This window comes from Sphaeramia orbicularis, chromosome 8 (genome assembly GCF_902148855.1).
Source record: "Sphaeramia orbicularis chromosome 8, fSphaOr1.1, whole genome shotgun sequence".
NCBI lineage: Eukaryota > Metazoa > Chordata > Actinopteri > Kurtiformes > Apogonidae > Sphaeramia > Sphaeramia orbicularis.
The window spans coordinates 46,932,175-46,954,226 of NC_043964.1; the positions used below are offsets into that span (position 1 = coordinate 46,932,175).

Below are 22,052 nucleotides of genomic sequence, written 5' to 3' on the forward strand. Positions count from 1 at the left end.
GATATGCCTTCCCTCTCTACACCTACAGTATGTTGTAACCTCCAGGGAAAACAGGTCACGGGGTCAGAGTGGGGTCAAAGGTTAAAGTGCAGGTCCATGTCTGATGCGTGCTGTTGCTGTTGTTATTTTGTTGTTGTTGTTGTTGTTGTTTTACTGTCTCCTCCCCCAGGTTGTGTCAGGTCATGCGTTAGTATGTTGGCTCTTGTCAGTCTGTGTTACACTATCCATCTGTCTGTCTGTTTCTCTATTTTTTCCTTTGTTTCTGTCCGTGTGTCTGTCCTTGTCTGTGTGTGTGTCTGTGTTTGGTGTGTAGCTGTCTTCCCCTCCTCCTGCTCCTCCTCTTCCTCCTCCTTCTCCTCTTCTCACCCGGTTTCTTCTCACTCTGGTACTTACAGATATGGGGCACAATGAACCAAACCTTCCCCATCATGTTTGCCTCCAAAAGTACTTCAGGGTCTTCCTGGTTCCGAATGGGTCAGGAGGACTAAGTGCTGGATTCCAAATAGGGATGCTTGTGTTGACTAAAAGTGTATTATAGTCCTTCTTTGGTTTAAAAATACTACATATATTGTAAGGATGCATCTCCGGTTGAAACCAATAACATGACAATGATGTTATACTCAGTATCAGATGAAACAGATAAAATTAACCCATAAAGACCCAGAACTATTGTTTGTGGTGACATCCAAATGAAGTTTTCACTGCATTTAACCATTACCAAGTGATTTAACACCATATGTTATAATATTACAGCATATTCTACATTTTGCATATTTTTCTGTGAAAAATCAGCTATTTTTCTATATTTAATTCACTGATCATGTAGATGTTCATGAAAGCTCAGCGTAAATTCAAAGGTTGCAATATCAAAACAGAGAAAACTAAAGAAAAAGTTAGTTTTTCAGTAAAAGATGTTATGAACTGAACATAAAACAAGTGTCTCCATCCACTGTCATTTGTCAAACTCCATGGGTTTTACTGGTGAATCAGTGTTGCAGAGGATGTTTCCAGAAGTGTTTCCATGATCGCTTTGGAGCCTCTGAACATCCAAATGGGTCATATGGGATGACCATAAAAAGATTACAAACTGCCTTTTACACCAATTATTTACATATATTGACAGGTTTAGTTGATCAACAGGTATTCAACAGTTTAGATCAGTAGATATTTTTGGGTCTTTAAGGGTTAAAAGCATCTGACATGGAAACCAAAAGTCTACAATATAGCAATACTGACCCATTGAAATCAATTAAATATTAATTGGATATAATGACCAAATTGAAACACAATCTGACATCTAGTGTGGAACATTGTCCCATTGAAATCAATCACATTATGTTAATTGGATGTAAAAAAAAAAAAAAAAAAAGATCAAAATTATGAAAAAATGAATTAGAATAAATGATTTAATAGGGATTTGGTTGTTTGCTTTGTGATGAGTGCCAGAGTGAAACTTCTGCACTGGTTGGCTCATTGTCCTGCCAGGCCAGTGAGAGCTGGTTGCTGATTGGTTAGTTTATTGACAACCCTCCTCCCCTCCCTCTGGAACTGAGCTCAGGTCAGTTTTTACAGCTCAGCCCACAGAGAGCAGTGTCTTTGACTTTACATGGCTCACGCTTTATCACCTTTTGGCCTAATCAAATCATTCAGGGAACAATTTTTTAAAATCTCTTTTCACGTTAGAAAAAGTAAAAATAAATAAATAATAAAAAAAAAATGTTAATGGTGTATTTTGTGTGACCCTGTGTCTGGCTGGGCTGAAACACTGACTGCTGTAGTGCTTCAAAGATCAATTCTTTAGGTGGTGGCTAAGCTAAGTAAAAAAAAAATGCTGAAGTTTGAAGGTTCTTTAGCAAACCAAAAAAAAATAAATACTCATACAGACACCATAAAACTGAAAGACAGACAAGTCAAATCTACTTCCCATTAAAACCAAATATTCCTAAAGGTAAGTATAAGAAGAACAACTTTGAAGGACTGTGATGACTAGCATAGTGTTGGCACTGTTTGCTGTGCTGTGCTGTGTACTGTTAGCGACATGTAGCTGTATATGTCCAGGACAAATGCTACCTGTGCTTTATTTATCTTCCCTCTAAGGTATCTGCCTTTATTTGTTGCTGGTCAAGTTTTGTGACAAGATAAATCAAGCACGCCTCAATAAGATACATGTTAAGAAATGAAGGCTTCTGCTTTTAAAGCGGCTCTCTTCCAATCCATCCACAATGTCCTCTTTCTTTCCTCCCTCCCTCTTGCCAAAGTATCACAGATTGAGCTGTACTCTGGGATGGGATTAATTACAGATCTTAATGTCATAGCTGTCATGACAATAATCCATCATTACCAGATCTGTAGTTGCAACATATGGAGGGAAAGAAAGATAGACTCAAGCATTTCAGAAGCATCACAACTGTAATGCTCCTTTATCCGACGTGCAACTTTTTTGCTGTTTTCCTCCTGCTGTCTTCATGGCTCTTGTTCTCCCGTATGTATTAGATATAGGGCAGGGGTGCAAGCTATCACTTCTGGCTCCAAGAGACCCAAATAAGACAGAGACAAATGAATGCACTGACAAAAATCCTTATTTATGCAAAATTGTAGTGTTAAATATGCACCTATGCTTCACCCCTGCCAGAGGGATTACTGTGGTTTGTGATTTTATCTATCTATCTATCTATCTATCTATCTATCTATCTATCTATCTATCTATCTATCTATCTATCTATCTATCTATCTATCTATCTATCTATCTATCTATCTATCTATCTATCTATCTATCTATGTGTTGACAGTGTGCTTTTTGCCCCATTTAAATAAATACTTTTGGTTTGCTACGTTCTGATTGTGTTTTACATATTCTAAATCATGTTTCAATCATTCTGTTATATTTTTCCATCTCTTGGTCATCATCACACCACTCTCTATCTCATTCTCACTCACCCTGTTTCCTTCTCATGTTCTCACTGTCTCCCTGCTGTTGCTACGGAAACAGTTGATGGGGTAATTCTGGGACTTAGTGCAGCAAGTCATTTTGGGTCAAATGCTTGGTATTTTATTGCATTATTGATTTGTATTGATGACAGGAGGCAACATTTCACTAAAGTGAACAACTGGTGAGACTGTGAACTGGTAAGACTGGTGAGAAGTGAACAATTGGTACAGTAGAGTATATGGTGGTATGATATAGTGAGCAAATTCGGACCAATATGCAAATGTATTAGCAAATGTAAACATGAGTTCAACTGATAGGTAAACTTAACTACACATGTGAACATTACCTTAAAACCTCATAAGGTCTTTTGAACATTCACCACCAACCCACTTGGGGGGGGGGGGGGTGTTAGGGTTACATCTGAGCCAATTTTTAACTTTGGTGGTTTCAGTTGCATTTCAACCACACGTTGAACATAATCTCTAGACCAGGGCTGTCAAACTCATTTCAGTTCAGTAGCTACATTCTGCCCAGTATGATCTCAAGTGGGTCAGACCAGTAAAAAAAACATGTAAATAATGACAACTCCAAACTTTTCTCTATGTTTTACAGTGATTTATATATATATATATATATATATATATATATATATATATATTTTTATTTTTTTTTTTTTTCAAACTATTCTTAAAAAAATGTGAATAACATAAACAGACATGAACAACCTAAAATTTCTTTTGTGCTATACTGTGCTCAGTTTGTCATTTAAACATGTGTTAGATAGATAGATAGATAGATAGATAGATAGATAGATAGATAGATAGATAGATAGATAGATAGATAGATAGATAGATAGATAGATGGATGGATGGATGGATGGATGGATGGATGGATGGATGGATGGATGGATGGATGGATGGATGGATGGATAGATAGATAGATAGATAGATAGATAGATAGATAGATAGATAGATAGATAGATAGATAGATAGATAGATAGATAGATAGATAGATAGATTTACTGTATTAATCCCCAAGGGGAAATTCAGAATACAAAATTTTAGCAGTAGGTAGTGTAGCATATTGTGAAGGGGTACCAGGACATCAGAAAAAATTAAACCTGCAGTGTGGCAATTCTACAGTACAGCCTTGACTATTTGTTTTTGGTAGGCAAAATAAAGGAATTAAATAAATAAATAAATAAATATATCTTAAGTACAGGCTAACACTATTCTTTTCTACTGTTTTCATTGAGCTTAGTCTGGGTTACATTTACACCATGTTTAAACTAATGTAATCTAATCTTTAGGTTGTGTTCCAGCAACATGTTACTAAATACAGTGGTGGGCCATCATGGCCAGCAAGGCATTCTCTGCAGGCCTAAACATCAGAAACACTGACCTACATTTATAACCTAAATTCTAATATTTGTTCCATGAAACTGTATTGATTTTTTCCCAACAGATTATTCTCTATTTTCTTAGTGTTTCTCTTGGCTGCACTGTATCCAGTATGTGTATGTGGATGAAAGATATTTTGTCCAATCAGATGTCAGTCCCTATGTGTTGCCAGGGTTTATCTAATCTGCTCTGGGCCTTCAAAATGAATAGTGCGGGCTTATGTAACTAAAACTGTAATCAATCTGGCCTCACAGGGCCATCTAGCTGGCCCACAGTGTCATCAGCATTTATCCTTCCTCTGATTGGATGGTAAGAGCAAAACTTATTTGATATAGCTTTGGCAGTATTCTACTTGAGTCATGTCAATAAAGCTAATTTGAGCTGAATTGAATTTTAACTGTTAACACATTTGAAGTAGAATTTTTTATGCCCACAATGGCGGACTTTTCTAGAAAAGCCAGACCTCATAAGGAGAGGTCAGCCAACCCCAACGCTAGCTAGCTGGTCAAATGGACATTCTCAGCCCTCAAGAGAATAGAAATTTATGGTAGGAATTGGCCTCTATAGCCATAGAAAAGGACCACACTTTGTTACTTTGCATTTTTTGTATAGTATTGATGGTTTCTATAAGTGTAATATCATAGTGGTGGTATTAAGAAGTGGATTAATTTGAGTAAGTCCCCAATGAAGGCCCAGGTACAAAATGCATGGCCCACCACTGGTATTAAGTCTAATAAATACACTTTTTAGACTTCTTACATTTTTATCCCCAACCCTTTAGGGGTTTAGGTTAACAGATAACTTTCACTCAAGTAACCTTAGTGGGTGTCATGATAGATCTCTTTAAGGTTTGTAGAAGAATGAAATGGCACTTGAAGGTGGGTGCAAGTAAAATCCTCACGTTACCTGTGTCAGGTATCAGCAGCACTGATGTCAACTCAATATTTTTGTTAGATTTAGCAACTTTTTTATTCAAAAGCACCTAGCAACAAATTTAGATATTTTAAAAAATTGTTTGGAAATTTTTAGCAACTTTTGGAAAGTGACTCAAATGCTCAAACACACACATTTTCTCTCTTAATGACACCAAATGATTTTCTCACAGTCAAAAAAGCACACAGTCTATCTGCCTACCTGTAAAAGTCAGTGTTTCCAGCTTAACCACTTTGTCGGCATATTTAGTAATTTTCAGACCCCTCTAGAGACTCCTTATCAAAAAATCCACTAGTGATATCCAACTGGCACCCCCCAAAAACAAATTTGCAAAGGGGGGGTATAAGACCAGGTGGGAGTATATGAGTATGTACCTGTGTTATACATTGGACACAGACTCCTTACACTGGTAGGGTGATGTATAATGTTGTAATGTACAGGGGTTGGACAAAATAATGGAAACACCTAACATTGTGGCGTCATAGAAGGTGTTTCCATTATTTTGTCCAACCCCTGTACAACAGTGACTAACGCCCCTCATTTGTGCCTGAGTGCTCCCCTCTCAGCTTTCTTGTTCCAAACGCCCCCCAAAGATGTCCCAATGCCCCTTGGGGGGCAGTACCCCCCCCCGTTGAGAAATGCAGGTCTAAAACAAATCACTGCATTAAATATAAACCACTCCCACTGACAGTGACAGTTTTCCCTATTGTCTCTTTTTGGTCCATTTAGATTGTTAATGTAGACTGAAAACATTGTTCATTTTTTTCCCTGATGTTAGGTCTATCTAATTATGAGAAATGTATTCAGGTTAATCTGATTTATTTCGGTGTTTTACATCTGTTCATGGGAGGAAAAAAAGAAAGAAATCATAGAAAATGGAAGTGACATAGACAAACATGAGTGGAGGACAAAAATAGGAAGTTTGACTCCACCATCACTATGTACATATGTACTCTGAAAGAAATCAATAATGGACTGAAACATGTAAACCGAGTTTTTTCGATGATCACATTTCTGAAGTACATGTAAATGTGTCAGATATGATTATTACAATTATCTGATTGCTCCCAGTTATCAGATTTTTATCGTCATGTAAATAGGCTCAGTGTTGTAGAAGATGACAGTGTTTCCACATTCACTATGGAGCCTCTGAACATCCAAATGAGTCGTATCTGATGACCATAAAAAGATGGCAAATGCATTTTACACCAAGTATTTACATGTATTGATAGTGGTTCAGAAATTATTAAACATTTATTGCTTAGTAAATGCTTTTTGTCAGTGGTGGATGTTGGGGTCTTTAATGATTAATCTGTCGTGTCCTCACTGATCGATAAAATGCAAAGGAACTCTGTCCTGCTCTGCTTTTGAAGACATCAACCACCCTGCAGATTTTGTTTCACAGTTGACGTTGGTGCAGTGCCACTAGTGCCTCAAGAGGCCAAACCTGGACATTGCGCTGTTCTGCCTGCAGCAGCATTCTGCTGGTGTACACATCTATCCAGCCTTTCCACTGGGAAGTCTAATCAGTGAGTGGGTGGAGGTCGAGTAAAGGAAAGAAACGTTGCATTAATCACACTCTCGCTTTGTATTTTGTGCTACCTCTGCCTGCCATCCTGTCTCATGTTGTTTTTTTCTATCTCCCCATAATTCTTGTTCTGTCTGCCTATTTTCTTCCTCCTTGTTCTCACAAGAAACAAAGTATTGATTGTCTTCATTGACAAACACATTCCGATGGCCTGGCCTGACTCTTTCAGTCTTACTTAGAGTTTGAATGATGTAAAGAAATATGCTGCAACAGAAGGGAGAGCTCTCCTGTTCCATTTCACCCCCTCTCTGTTGATTTCTTTCACCTTTCATCCCATCTTGAATATACTCTCTCCTTTTTTCAACACATTCTGTTCCTCTCTCATTCATATACAGCAGATTTTCCTGCACTTTCCTTTTATCTGACCAGTGGTCGACGGCCTTTAGACTAGTATTTAATCATTATTGGTGGTCGGAATTCCCTGAGGCCTATTGAATTGCGCTCACAGTATTTTATTTCCTGAGTGCTAGTACAATAGCCAAGCTACTATAGTGTTATGAAGAGGCTTGTGTTGACACATAAAGGTGAAAACTTATTGATTATGTTTATTATAGTTATAGATTGGAAACTATATGCACTATAAAGCACATAAATGAGTACTTACCCTTGAGAAAGGTGAGCAGAAGATGTCTATAGTTACAGAGCCAAATCAGAAACAGTAAGGGTCTTATGAAAACTGCACATAAAAGCAAAAAGAAGTTATGTGCAAATTTACTTTTTTTAAGTTTTGTCTGGTCATTTGATTTCAGATATGTCCAGCTCTGCCATTCAGGTGTCGTCCATAAAAAGTTGAACCAGGACAATTTTCAGCTTGTAATGAGTAAAAAAAAAAAAGTAAGAATCCTGGAGCAAGATGCAGTCATTCAAGTGGAAAAGTGGGCTAAGGATCAGTATTTAGCCTTCAAATACATGAGGAAAGCATTGAAAGGTTTCAACACAATGTTCCTCTAAGAAAAATAGGAGGGGTTTTGGATGATAAAGTTTGTCAATGGAGAGTTAGACTAAAATGTATGTACACGTTCTCTAGTTTCAGTGTTTAGCATGTGGCAAAGCAACTGAAACTACATAAATTTAAACAAGGCTCAAATGCAATCTTAACCTAAATCCTAATTATTACGTTTTTAGCAAGTGTGTCCAGAAGGTATAGAGACGTCTGTGATGAACCATCACACAGTAGAGACATTAATCATGATTCATCACAGATCCCTCAGCCACACAAAAAAAAGGTCTAAGTACAGTGTTTTTTGTATGTATTTTTCATACCATTCCAACTTCTAATTCAGGTTTGTACCACTATTATTGTTTTATTGTTCAGATTACATGACTACATATTTTAGTAAAGTTTACATTATAACCCAGGAATTACTCATACTCCCCCTTTCTAATCACAAATCCAGTGCCGATATTGTATTCACTGCATACACCATGGGAAACTGGTAGTGATAGTTTTCATTGGTGATGTCAGTGCTCTAGAGCTTATGGGAGATGTTTCCAATCCATCACATGCCCACGTAAAACCTGTTTTTGATTGAGATGCTGTTTATGTTGATGTGATAATTGTTTGTGATAAAACTGAGGGGGGAAAAAAATCACCTTTCCAATGCACTTAGGTGAAAAATCCAAAACACATGGCTCTGGGTAAAAATGTAATCAAACGTTTATCTAAAGATACCAAGAGTCAACAGAGGTTTTAATTAAAAACTGAAAAATGTGACAGATTTACTGCACATAGTTAAGATTAACTTAAGGCTCAAGATGAACATGTGCCCTGGGATGGCCAATCTTAAGTGTCCAGCTGTAAGTGAGTCTGTTCAGACTTGGCATAAAAATTTTAAAAAATGAAAACATCCCAAGATTTACTTAAGTGACCACTTGTGACCGGATCTGACTTCCCTGCCAGATGTGCAAATAAATACTTTCATCTATAGTGTAAGACCAAGTAGAAGCTTACATTTCAAGTTGGACAAGCTGGATATGAATATGTCTTATTTCTTATTTCTTCATTACTGTGCAAATATGAAACCCTCCTGATATTTATAGTGTGTTATGCTTTAAATATGAGTTGTGCTGTTTTGTATCAAATCTGGAAATTTTTGAGTTTGTATTTTTTTTGAAGAGTTCATTAGTATGATATCTATAATCTGCATTATTTATCAGTCTAATGGCCTTTTTCTGCAATTTATATATTGTTTGTATAGTGGTTTTATATGTTTTTCCCCTCAACACAGTAACTCAAATATGGTAAAAAAAAAAAAAAAAAAAAAAAAAAAAAAAAAAAAAAAAAAAAAAAAACGATGTACAGTATAATGTATATAGTGCTTTCTGATTGAGGATAAAGCTTGTTTTCCCCAGAACGGCAATGTGCCGTGCCAACTTCCCCCGATACATATATTTTGTGATATTTAATGTGTGATTTCCAGCAGATTTTGCGGTCTAAGATCACACTGAGGAATTTAATTTCATTTACCCTTTCTGTGTTTAATTTATCAATGCTTAACTTTACTTGTATATTTCTCGTATTGTTTCTAAATAACATAAATTTAGTTTGGTACAGAAATAAAGACAATTTATTTATGTCAGACCACTTTTTAAAATTAATTTATTTCCTTTGTGACCACTGCCAAAAGCTGCTGCAATTCCACAAACTTTAACACATTTGATGCCATACAAATGTCATTTATATACATAATAAGTAATTTGGCCCTAAAACTGATCCTTGAGGTACCCCACATGTAATATTCTTCAATCTAGATTTATACTGATTGATCTGAAGTTGGTCCCTTGGTACCCAAAGTGGCACCTAGTAAATAAATAAATAAACACATGTGGACATATGCATTTTAGACCAGCTCAGAATTTGTTCACATATGAGATCACATGTGATCTCTCAGGACAAACATTAATACCAGGTCTGAACGGGGCCTTTGTTCAGATAGCATAAAAATGCTGTTTTAATACTTTAATGTTGCTGCTGTCAAAGCAATGAAGATATTGAGTTTGATACTCTCTCAGCCACTGCACAATTATAATGCAGATGATCTCTTAATACTGTAGAAGTATGGGCTTTATACACAGCCCCACTACTTGATGAACTTCAGGCAGCTCCTTTATTCCCTGTCTTTCATTATTGGACACACCGATTAATCCAGGTGTGCCTGCTGCTTCTTGTTGTGACTACTGTGGTTAGACACACCTGGATTAATCGGTGTGTCCAGTAATGAAAAACAGGAAATGAAGGAGCTGCCTTAAGTTCAGGAAGTAGTGGGGCTGTGCATAGAGCCCACTGATTAGCCTTTGTACTTCTCAGTGATGTCCAACTGCCTACTTCATTTTCCTCATAAATGTTCTGCATGTGCATCATCATACTGTTTCTCATGCATTTTGTATTCATTGTATTTTCATACAGGTATCTTTCTTATGTCTCTGCTCTGCTTCTCTCTCTCTCTCTCTCTCTTTTCCTTTCTTTCTGTGTGTGAACTGAACCGCTTTATTTCTATATTTCTTCTCTGTCTCTTCCTACCTCACTTTGAATATGCTCTGTCATATGCAACATACATACACATGACATGGATGTATGCCCTTAATGTCCGTTGAAACCGATTGGTCAGAGTGACGGTAATGTCATATTACATTGTTAACTGTACGTACTCTATGCAAATATTATTTCTTGACAATCTCAAATCTACATGTGGTTTCACTGATAACAGGTTAATACTCAATTTCTGCATTGTCTGTGTTTTGGGATCAGAATATATATTTTTTTCTTTTTAATCTGCAGTTTTTGCAGTAAAATGAAACACATGTTGATATGTTCTCTGCATGCAGATTGGTTTTTGGATAATATTTGCTTTGGTTGTGTCCTACTGTGTACCCACCTTCAAGCCTATCCCTCCTTCCCTCTCCTCCTCCCTTCTTCCTTTTCCCTCTGTGCACTACTTTTCTCACCCCTGAACTCCAAATAACATTTTGATTATTACACACCATTGATTTGATCATCATATATTATACATAAACCTGAAAGATCAACAGTTGTTTAATGGTTGAATATCAGTTGAAATGTACTAATGGGGCAACTAATGTGGATTAATCTGCAGTTGAAAACAGTCAAACACTTGATAAACACAGATTTGTTAGGAACTAGCATTTGTTGAAACTTAAAAATTCATGGAACAATTATTTTATTGAGTATTACAAAAAAATGTATACACTATAAATCTAGTTTGGCACATATTAAAGGTGTAAATTATAATATTTATGCTTGCTAAAATCATCAGAGTGTGAATAAATACCTGTTACAGTGGTATGTTGAAGAGATATCAACAGCTGCTTGCATGCTAATCAGATAGCACCAAGTCTTCCTGTTCCATTACACACCTTTGTAACATAATGAAAGAGTCACTGCAGCATCTCATCTAGAGTTCATCCAACATGGGAAGAAGATGAAATAGCACTGCAGTTTGGTTTGATGTGAGCTGTTATTGAATAGAAATATATTAAAATGTACTGCTACCATATTAATACCACTAGTTGAGAAAAATCTTGATAAAGTTGTAACACATACACAACAAATTATTTACCTTGTTCACATTGCAATAGATCAAATACAAAATTACAAATAATATGGTAAAAAGTCAGCTAAGCCAGACATATTGCTGTCTTCAGAGCCTTAAAATAATTTGACTCTTAGAACATGGGAGTTGCTGGCTTAAAGCTCCATCATTTGGTTTGTTAGTGTATTAAAGCTGCTAAATTTAATACATGAAAGTTTCTACAATAAAACTTCTGTCAGTATAGGCATGCTATATACCTTTTTAGAAAGCTTATATTCTCCTCAGTTGAGTCACTAAGTTTATTTTTACAGTATTCAGGATACAGTATTGGTAATGGGATATTTTATACTCTCATCTATCACTATCAGTATTAATAGAAGTATTAGAGAATAACATGGACTTTGTGGTTCATTTAGTTACAACCCATAAACACTGAAATCTGAAAACACCAACCTTATTCATCAAATCTATGTGTAGTTTTCTTATGCCCCATTTCAGCAGTGCTCAGAAGTTATGGATTTCTTCACGTAGCAGCATCCAAAGATGCTGCATGAACACACATTGAGCATATATTTTCCCTTGAGCTTTTACTTTCCCATTCCTCGTTTTCCCACCATCCTTTGTCCCTCCCCTTTGCTTTTCCTCCTCCCTCATATGTCCCCATCCCATTCTAACACTGGTGTATCCATCCCATCCTCAGGCTATCCTCCTCAGTCTCTCCCACTGCGTTGTGTTACTAAAGTCTGACTGAGTGGAGGTATGTACAAATCACAGCTCTGCTCACATGTATGCTACACTGTGAACATAGCTTCTGCTTTGGCTTTATAAATGAAAACTAATAGATTTTTAATGCACACTCAAGCTTAAAATGCAGAAATCCTAGTCCATTATTGGAATATTTTAATGATTAAATCCATTGCAAGCTGTGTTACCATAGAAATTACAGGTTCATAATTGGGAATTCTTCCTATTAGTAACTGAGGTCATTTTCAGATCTTTAGTTTACTTGCTTTGGTCTAAATGAGTTGGATAACTTGATATGTTTTCGTCCTTTAACACTCAGCTATATCACTAAAAACCCACAAAATGTAGCGTAATATCATTGGTTTAATGGGTCTCAAGCAAGGATGTAGTAAACAAAGTAGGTCTTCAAGAAGGTACCAGGATCAAATTTAATCTATGTTTTGGACAAAACATTGTGAGTTTGAGTTTGAAGTTTTGTTTTTTTGTTTGTTTTTTTATTGTGTCTTCCCAATCTGCCCCTTGCACGTCAGCCAAATTCATGAACCTCCTGTAATCATGAAACAGTAGATACTATAATATCTACTGTAATTGAGTGTGAGGAAATGCATGAATTGGTGACATGGAAGCCCAAATAAGATAAAATTAAGTGTGAAACAAACCAATAGAAATATGATAATAAATAAATAAATACATAAATACATACATGCATACATACATAAATACTAAATGTTACCACTGTCAGTGGTAATTGATTATAAAACAACATCACATGAAGGCCAACAAGTGTTCTGAAGATTTTATAAAAAGTTATATAAAAAATATGTCTTTGATACAGCTTCGCTTTTTAGTGTTTATCTCTGGCTTTCATCATTGAGGTTCCCATGAAATGACTTGCAGAGTACTCCCGGCTTTAGCATTTCAGTATTTTCTGTAAAAGTAGGAATCTAAGAAGAAATCTATAAATCTTTATGCATCACATTTAATTTTATGGGGACTTAAAGCACTTAACTCCTCAAATGAACTTAAAAAGGACTTGGATCAGTTTATATAAGAAAACAAAGTAAAGCATGGTGCTTTACTGTAAGATAAGATATGCCTTTATTAGTCCTACAAGGGGAAATTCCAGATTCATGAACAGTACTAACAGTTACTATGTTCATCTCATATTCACTGTCACATATCATAATTTAAGACATGAAATTATTCCATATCAAAAATTTATCACTAAAAGGTAATCATGAATCTAATGTCAATGAAAACATTTGATCCTTTAAAGCTCCAGGGAATGTTGTGGGAATGTTTACTGTCATTTTCCATTTTCTATAGTCATTTTAATCTTGTGACAACTGTAAATCAAAATGATCAAAATATTGAAACAAATTAACAAAAGAATTAACCAAAGAAGCAAAAAAATTACAATTACAAAAATTACAATTACTGACATATATGGATTGGTATCTGACTTTTTTTCTTGTTAGTTTTAATCATATATTGTCTTCAAAATTTCAGTGTGGGATATTGTGTCAATATGTGGGACATCATATGGGAATAAGCAATAAAACTCTGCAGAAACCTTATCATTTTCCCCTTTTCACAGAAGTGTAGCCACTTTAAAGTTGGGTGTCACTTCAATGTTATGTTAAGAAAACAAATTGGTTAGGCCATATTGTAGCATATTGGTCAATTTCCTTGCTTTGTATCTGTTGTGGTGTGGGTCTTGGTACAGTCTGGTCTTAGTCATGGTTTATGATTTGTGCCAAGGTTTTAATCATCAGAACATGTTAAGATGTCTTCTGATAACAAGAGCTCTGATCATGGTGTACAGGTGCTCTAAACTGCCTTTATATGTGATGCTGCACAGACACTAACATAGAAATGAACACATACACATTTATTTCAAACTATACAACACACATATACAGTTGAGACCATTAGATTCAGGGAGATTAATGTTCTACTTGAACATTCTTGTGGCTTAACCTACGTGTGCTATTTCCACACACATGTTCTGCACTGAATACCCAGGTGTTTCGACCACAATGACCCAGATCTGTCGCTGTGATATCTGCAACGCCTCCTGAGGTTTCTGATGTGCGGCACCGAAACATTATTTTTGCCCCCTTCAGCTAAATCCAGTAACACATATGTACTATTATGGGGGTTTTCATTGGTGTTATTTTGCTTCTCCAGGTAGACTAGACAAAAGGTTTTGAAGGACAGAAATGGGGAGTCCGTCCTTCTGTTGTTTTTTGTAACAACAACAAGATGTTGTTTGTGTTACGTACAAGTAGAGCTATCAAAAGTCATCATATACTGACTGTTGCGCACTCAATGCCCCAGTACCCCTATAGACTCCCTTTTCAACATGCAGGATGTAATGGACCAGGTTGTAGTTAAGTGGCAAAAATGTTAGTCTAATTTGGTTGTGGTGGTTATGATCAGGGTGAGATTTGTTAAAAAATAACAGAGGGGGGGATGTTTTTTTTTTTTTTTTGATGGAGCGGGGGGGGGGGGGGCAGCAGCAGTTATATATGTGGGGGTGCAGTCCAAAACTAATGTAACTAACGTTGGTGTGAAACAAAAGTGAAACTTTACATACTTTCAATGTCCAACTCCCAGGTTCTATTCCTCTATTATATAGTGGATCTTACACGAAATTTTCACACAGCTTCTAACCTGTATCCACTGGACACACAAATACTGGGCCCCATGAATTTGTCACATTTACCCTCCCTTTACAGCGCTCCAGTGCATGGGGATGTTTGCGAATTCTGAGACTGCCGACAGTTTAGTTCAGGTAAATGTTAGTGCCAGTAATGTAGGTTATAGGTGTGAGAAAACTGTTACAACCTGCCTGTTATTTATCATTGGTTGGTTGCCCCCCCTCCCCCCGGGGATGAAATTCATTGAGCAGAAGTAGGAGAACCAATGTTTGTGGAAACCAGTGGTCATGTCCTGTTCCATGTAATGTTTGATTTTGGATTTCTGCCCCAGTGCTTTGGTTTTAAACTCTTCTTTATAAGTGGAATATGACAAACACTTACAGCAGAGCATACCACAAATCTTCAAGTAGAACATTCATAAGTATTGTGGTGATCAAACTTCGTTCAGTAATAAAATCACATTTGTAACGGCGACAGCGGAATTTTGTCCATCTTCCCAGCCATCCATCCAAGATTTTTGTCCAACCAATTACTAGAAGACTATTCATCCAATTCTTGTCAAATTTGACACACATGTTCTTTAGCACTGGGAGAGGTGCAGTGTACAGTTTGATGACTGAATTTCAATATTTGGATTTGTTTTATATCTTTGAAAATTTGAAATTTGTCAAACTAATTTTTTGAAAACTATTCACCCAATTTAGCAGGCAAAGTGCAATCAGATGGAAAGTTAAGACTTCAGCAGAATAAAGTTTGTCTTAGCTTGACGGGGGTGGGGTGGGGGGATCCATACATAACATCACTTATACTAGCGTGAAACGAAACTGAAATTTAGCATACTTTCAACATCCGACTCCCAACTTCTATGCCTCTGTTACACATTGGATCTTACATAAAACTTTCACAACTCATGCCCCCAGACTGAACTACCCAAAAAGGACAGTAATTTTGTTTTATGTAGTTTATAATTCTCTTTCATTTAAAATTGGAAATGAATCCCTGACTTGGCATGATATCAGTGAGCAGTAGGAGCAATATGTCTGGTGGGGAAGAATAAAAAAGTGAAAAAGTATGAAAACCTTACTAATACACCCAGTATTAGGAAACTCTGATTACTTTTTCATTTGTTTATTCTGTTTCTATGAGCTTCACTTCGCTTGTGTTTTCATCATTTGGAAAATGGAGCAAAAGAAGAGAGGTTACAGGCAGCAGATGAACAATGGCATCCATTTGCAGAATACTCTCTGAGTGTTTTAAGTCGCTCCTTCTGTCTGTCAGGTGTATTTTTTTCAAACACATTTAAATTTTCCCGAATACACTCAAAAGAAATTCAACAGGACTTAAAGATGGCAACTTAAAATGACTAAGCCTCATTTGGACACATTTTCAGGAACTTTGAGGTGCAGTGGAAACACAAAGCATGCAGATTACCAGGAATTCTTTTACTCCAGTAAATAGGTTCCTGGTAATTAAAGTTCCTTGGAATCTGGTGGAAAAAAGACTAATGTCTTATGGCTTGGCATAGCATTAGTAGTTTTCACGGACTCTTCAACAATGTTGAATAGATGAGCTTTGCTGCCCAATGCTCAGTTAGGAACAGCCAGGCAGATAATGTTGGAGTGACAAAGGCAGATTGCAAGATAACATCAACAAATACACACTGACAAGGAATGTTAGCAAGCTAGCAGTACACTACTCACAAGCAAACAGATAGCACTTACAGTTACAATTGTGTTTACATAGCAACCATCTTGATACACAATTATTTCACAGCACTGTATAAAAAAGGTAAAGGACATCTGATATACAGAGAAGAAACCAAGTCTTTGCTGATAGTGGGGAGGAAAAAAATTTATTAAAGAAAAAACCTTGACAGAACTGAGTTCAGGGTGGCCAGCCATCTGACTTGATCAGTTAGGGTTGAAAGAAAAGAGGATTTTGCAGATTTAACCCCACTGACAAATCCACAGCAAAACAATTACAACTTTTCAAATCTCAAGCATGAAACAAGGCACATAAACTTCACATAAACACATACGATTTTGTTGACTACTACTACTACTACTTACTGTTGGTTGTGACTGGGGAATTTTGACTTGAGTCTGTCTTTCTAAATGACTGTCTGGTTGTTCTTTCAGCTCGACTGACTTCAAACCCCTTAACTGTGATGATTGTTTGTCTCTAACCCTGACTGTGTGCTCAGCTCCAGATGATTCATGATAGTTGTTCTGAGTTTCCTAAAAATAACTTCACCACAAACTCCACCAAGAGTGCCAACAAAGTGCTTTTGGGAGTCCCAGAACAGACAGTCCAGTGGATGTGGATAAAGTCCAAAACATTTACACATTATGTTCAGTATTCCGATTAATGTGACTGCTGGCATCCACTGGGCATCTGTCCATCCCTACACTGTCCATGTTGGTGCTGCACAGCACCACCTCTAGGTGTATATGGGATATTATGGCAAGTGATAGCTGACTTTCGTAACCCATATTCCTGTTTTGTCCTGTCTCTGTCTGTCTGTCCATCTGTTTGTCCCTCCGTCCATCTGTCTGTCTGTCTTTTTCTAACTTCCTCTTTTGGTCTAAAATATTTTTACTTGTTTTGGGCTGACTTTTTTCAACTTTTGTTTCATTTACAAATGCTTGGAACTGTAACAAATGGTTTATATTTGCTACTTCTGATATGCAATGCCATCATAACATCAATAAAATCATTTTGACTATCATTTCTGTCATGCAAATATGCATCTTCATCTCCATACACTACATTTCAATGTCACGAAAACTTTTTGTTTTTGTTCCTGTGACTGATCCATCACATCGGTCATCTAACCATTGCCTTCTGAACCTGTCATCTTCATTCAGCCACGGGTTATGAGAAGTCACGCAGCCTCAATAACATCTCCGGGATGACTGGCGCCCCACTGCGCCTCACTCCCATCACAAACTCCACCTTCGAGCCCTTCGAGCCGCCTGGCCTCAGGCGATGCCACTCACCCATCCCTTCCATCTTGTAGCATAGCTGACAGGGAAAACAGCAACAGCAAAATGCCAACAACAACAACAGCAACAACAAAATACATTTTTGGTTCATGTTTTATTTCCAAGGGGATATTGTGTCATGGACATCTGATTCATTTCTGCTGCTCTTCCATTAAACCATTACTGCAATCAATGAGTTATTGTACTCTGAGTCTAGACTTTAAACCTACAGAATAGCTTATCAAATAAGATGCTTAAGCAAATGTATTTGCTTTGTGTAGTACACTAGAGTGACATACACAAACCCACACTAACACACCTGCCTTACTAACAGGGACAGAGTTAGTTTAGACTGATATGATAGTTGAGTTAGTTTACCTCTAGCTTTCCCTGTGCTCTTTCTTGCCTGTGTCTGCACTTGCACTTCAATGCTTTAAGACTGATACTTAAGAGTAGCTATGATTAAGAGACTTTTCCAATATGAAGCCTCAGAATGCACACACACACACACACACACACACACACACACACACATACACACACACACACACACCCATAGGCACTATTACTCAGACTGGAGCATGCATGTTTTACTCCAGAGATTCCAAAATAAAATACTGCGTACCTACATGTAGTCTGAAATCAGATTTTTTTGTACATTTAAAGTCAAAAGCATATCTCTAAAAAGGAATATCCCAAAATGTAGCACCTCTGCACCTTTAAAAAAAAATGATGAGCCATGTAGATGGAGACTTCTTTGCATTACATTAGTTAATTGGAAGAATAACCTCAGTATTACTAAAACATAGACACACTGTCTATGTATGTTTGGAGTTACATTAGATTCAACTTCACAGTACAAAAGCAGCACCATCTTCCTCCTCCTTTCCCTCCTGCTTTCTCCTCAGGCTTCAGATTTTATTCAGATCCTAAAACACCACAAAAATATTCATGGGACAGATGACATGCTGGAAATTTATTTTTACATTAAAAGTGGTGTAAAGAAGCATGAATGTGTCAGGGACGTATCAAGGTTACAGGACAGTGGTTTCCAACCCAGGGGAACATGTGAAAGTAGGGCAACACATTTGTGTAACGTACAGTTGTGTTTTGTTATGATTTTAGCTTGAACAGACCTTAAAAATATAGTCAAAACATTGGAAATCACAGTTACAGGAAGGAAGGGATTAAAGACAAAGACAAACTTTGGCAGCCCAGAGTAAAACATTAGGGCAAAAAGGACAAAAAAGCTGCTCGTTGGCAAGGAATAAGAATAAAACCATAGGTGAACTCAAATCATGACCCTTGACCTTAAGCTGACCTCCAGTGTAGGTGTTGTCATGGAAACTAAAGATAGAGGTCTGATGTTTCTTACTACCATCATTCCTCACCTGCTGTCCATGCTCTCACCTGGGCTCTTGGCCAATGGTTGAGCTGTATAGTATGAAGAACAGCCCCGAGTGGTTACCTACAGTTTAAAGCTACACAAAGATCACCTACTGGCTTTATTTTTCAAAGAATGAGATGGGAAGAAAGATACCAGTGTTGATGTATTAAATTGATAAATAGTGGGAGTCTAGGATTTGGTTATCCTAGCTTAAGCCGGAAGCAGGAGGTACCACTTAGCTGAGTATTGTCCAATGTTAGCAATAAATTAATGAACATGTGACACATGCTGAACTAAACATATTCCAAAATGTGAAAATTATAACTTCTAGGGAATGTTGGGTACTGGAAATGCTCCTTCTTTCTGAACTAGGCTAATCGTGTCTTAAACCCTGCCTCAAGTCTGACTATTCAGATTTACAATCTCATTCCCCTTATTCTGCACTGTGAAACAACAAGTTTAAACCTGTTTCTGTAAATGTAATGATTTACAAACATTTGGATCAAGATGGCATTTAGTTTGCAGGGTTTTAGCCATTTAAGCCTAGAGCTGCATAAATATTGCCAAGATAAATATACATTTAAAATAAGGTCAGTTTGATCTAAAAACATTCTAGGCATCACCATCTGTCAGAATGCAATGTGGGCATTATGTTAGTTTACAATGTAATACACAAATCTTTCTTTAAATACCCATTTTCAGTGTCAGCTTAGACTGATATGTACTGAAGCCCTGTTCTTCAAGAGCTTAAAGATCTTATGACTTCATATTCCTTTGTGGAGACACAACCTTGATATACACAGTGACTACATTTTCGTGAACGAGCACATAAAGTTAATCTGTATCTATATCTGCGTAAATCTGACTGGCTTTAGGTTTACGTCAACTAGTTGCAGCTCTAGTATTGTCAAGGCCTGTCTCCCCAAATGCAAATGCACATTTTCAAAGTAGTTTTTAGAGTAAGCCTGCTGTTAGCCAGTCATTCAAGGCAGCATTCTCCTTCAAGTCTTCTTTCCCTCTGTTACCTGATTGTAACTGAGCTCACAGTTTCCTTACCATGTAAAACAGCCACCACCAAGATAACAGCAAAATGCAGGAAGTGGCAAGTTTTGATGAAAATTTGGACTGTACCATGTGTTTGCCCTGCTTTGTTCTTTGTGGCATTTATTAGGTATTAAGCCATTTTAAGGCCAGGGCTTGCCTCCTCATATGCAAACATGCCCCCCCCCCCCCCCAAATCTCTTTGCAGAGGCACCCTCACCATGTCCTTGGGTTTTGGGGCCATCTTAGATTGACTTACAGGAATTGAACTGTAGGGTGAGATTACATTCTCCTCCCCTTTCCTTCACTATCTGTGTGTTTTGTCCCCGGTGCCAAATAAAAAAATTACATACACCACAAAGCTAGCAGCTATATGGTGGAAATGGCAAGCTTTGACCAATTTCAAGGTGGTGCAAGATGTTTCCTCAAACAAAAAGGCCCCATCACCACATCCTTGGCATAACACTACCTGAAGCAATAAAACAAATAAGCCAGGGAGTTTTTTTCCACCCTATTCTACACTGACAGTATGTTCATCCAGACTTACATCCAGGGCTAGCATTGTGCTCACATTGTGCTAGCTCTGGATATTGGAGATTACTTTTCACTCAAAACACACAAACATATGACTAGTGTGAATCTTTTCATCTCAGTGTTTGAAAGAAAGCAAATAGGCCAGTTTTGTAAAATGATTAACTGTTTTGGACATTACAGCTTGTCTATATGTGAGGAGCTGTCTGTCATGCTGTCACCACCCCCATCTCCACCCCACCTCCCATTGCCAGCAGTGTTTCTACTTACACTGACTCCAGTGTGACTCAGCAACTAGTGGCAAAGTTTTTTAGTTTTCTCCCTTTTCGGCTTCTCTTTCTTTCCCTGTTTGTGACCTTCCTAAACCCAACCAACTCCCCGCCCTCCCTTCTTCCTGACTCCACCCCTCCTCTTCTGTCCGTCCATCTCTTCTTTGTTTCGGCTGCAACTGCTCAGTAGGAGGCACTGTGAACGGCTACTGGAGCGACAGCCCGTGGTAGAAGAATGGAAGACAAAGGCAACATGACACACATGGGAAGAAGACAGAATATGATAGAGACAGTATACAAACATAGAAATATGCAATGTAGATACATTAGACAGCAGTCGTTTGATATGTCTTTCTGTGTTTGTGTGTGCCCAAACTTCCATCTACATATGTACTAAGATACAGTACATATATCTCAACTTTATTCTTCTGCAAGAAAGAAAATGATTTAACTTAGATTTTGTTTTTATATGCTAATGATATTGTCTTTCTGTCAGTATTTTTAATCTTGTTACCTAAATGTATATGTTTCCTTTGTGTTTGAACATATTGCACAATTGTATTTCATTCAGTGTCATTCTGATGGTTGTAGGCAGTGATCAGATGTCTGTTGGTTAAGTTTTATTTACCTGTAAATCCCTTGTCCTCAAGTTTGGCTCGTGCTGTCTTTTAGCAAGTAACAGGAATTATTCTCTTTGATTTGCATTAGCCTCCTAAGAGAAAAACTAACTGCTCTATGGTTCATCAGCAACATCCTGTCCAACATTAAAGAGCAAGGAGAGTTTATGATACACAGTGTATCTTGGATCTTGCCAAAAACTTTGTTTATGGGAGGTTAGAGCAGCAAATGAAGAGAATGATGTACTAAAGTGTTTGAGGGAAATAGGAAATACCTCAAGAGTTAAATGAAAAGATTGATAGCTTGTCTCTGCAGTACAGAAGTAGAGCTAGATGTCCACTGATCTAGTTTAGTGTAAACCAGGGACAGTTGTCCTGTTTTCCCCTTGTACTCCTACTTAAGTGAGTAAACACTT

General features: G+C 37.2%; 1 protein-coding gene across 1 annotated transcript in view; it reads left to right on the plus strand.

The window, feature by feature from the left end:
* LOC115423715 (potassium voltage-gated channel subfamily C member 1-like) overlaps positions 1-21,260 on the plus strand; it is a 133,913-nt gene extending 112,653 nt beyond the window's left edge. The window contains exon 5 of the mRNA XM_030140713.1: positions 21,210-21,260. Within this exon, the coding sequence (XP_029996573.1) occupies positions 21,210-21,250 (41 nt within the window). The 3' untranslated portion in view covers positions 21,251-21,260. The remainder of the gene's footprint in view (positions 1-21,209) is intronic.
* Positions 21,261-22,052: the final 792 nt, after the last annotated feature.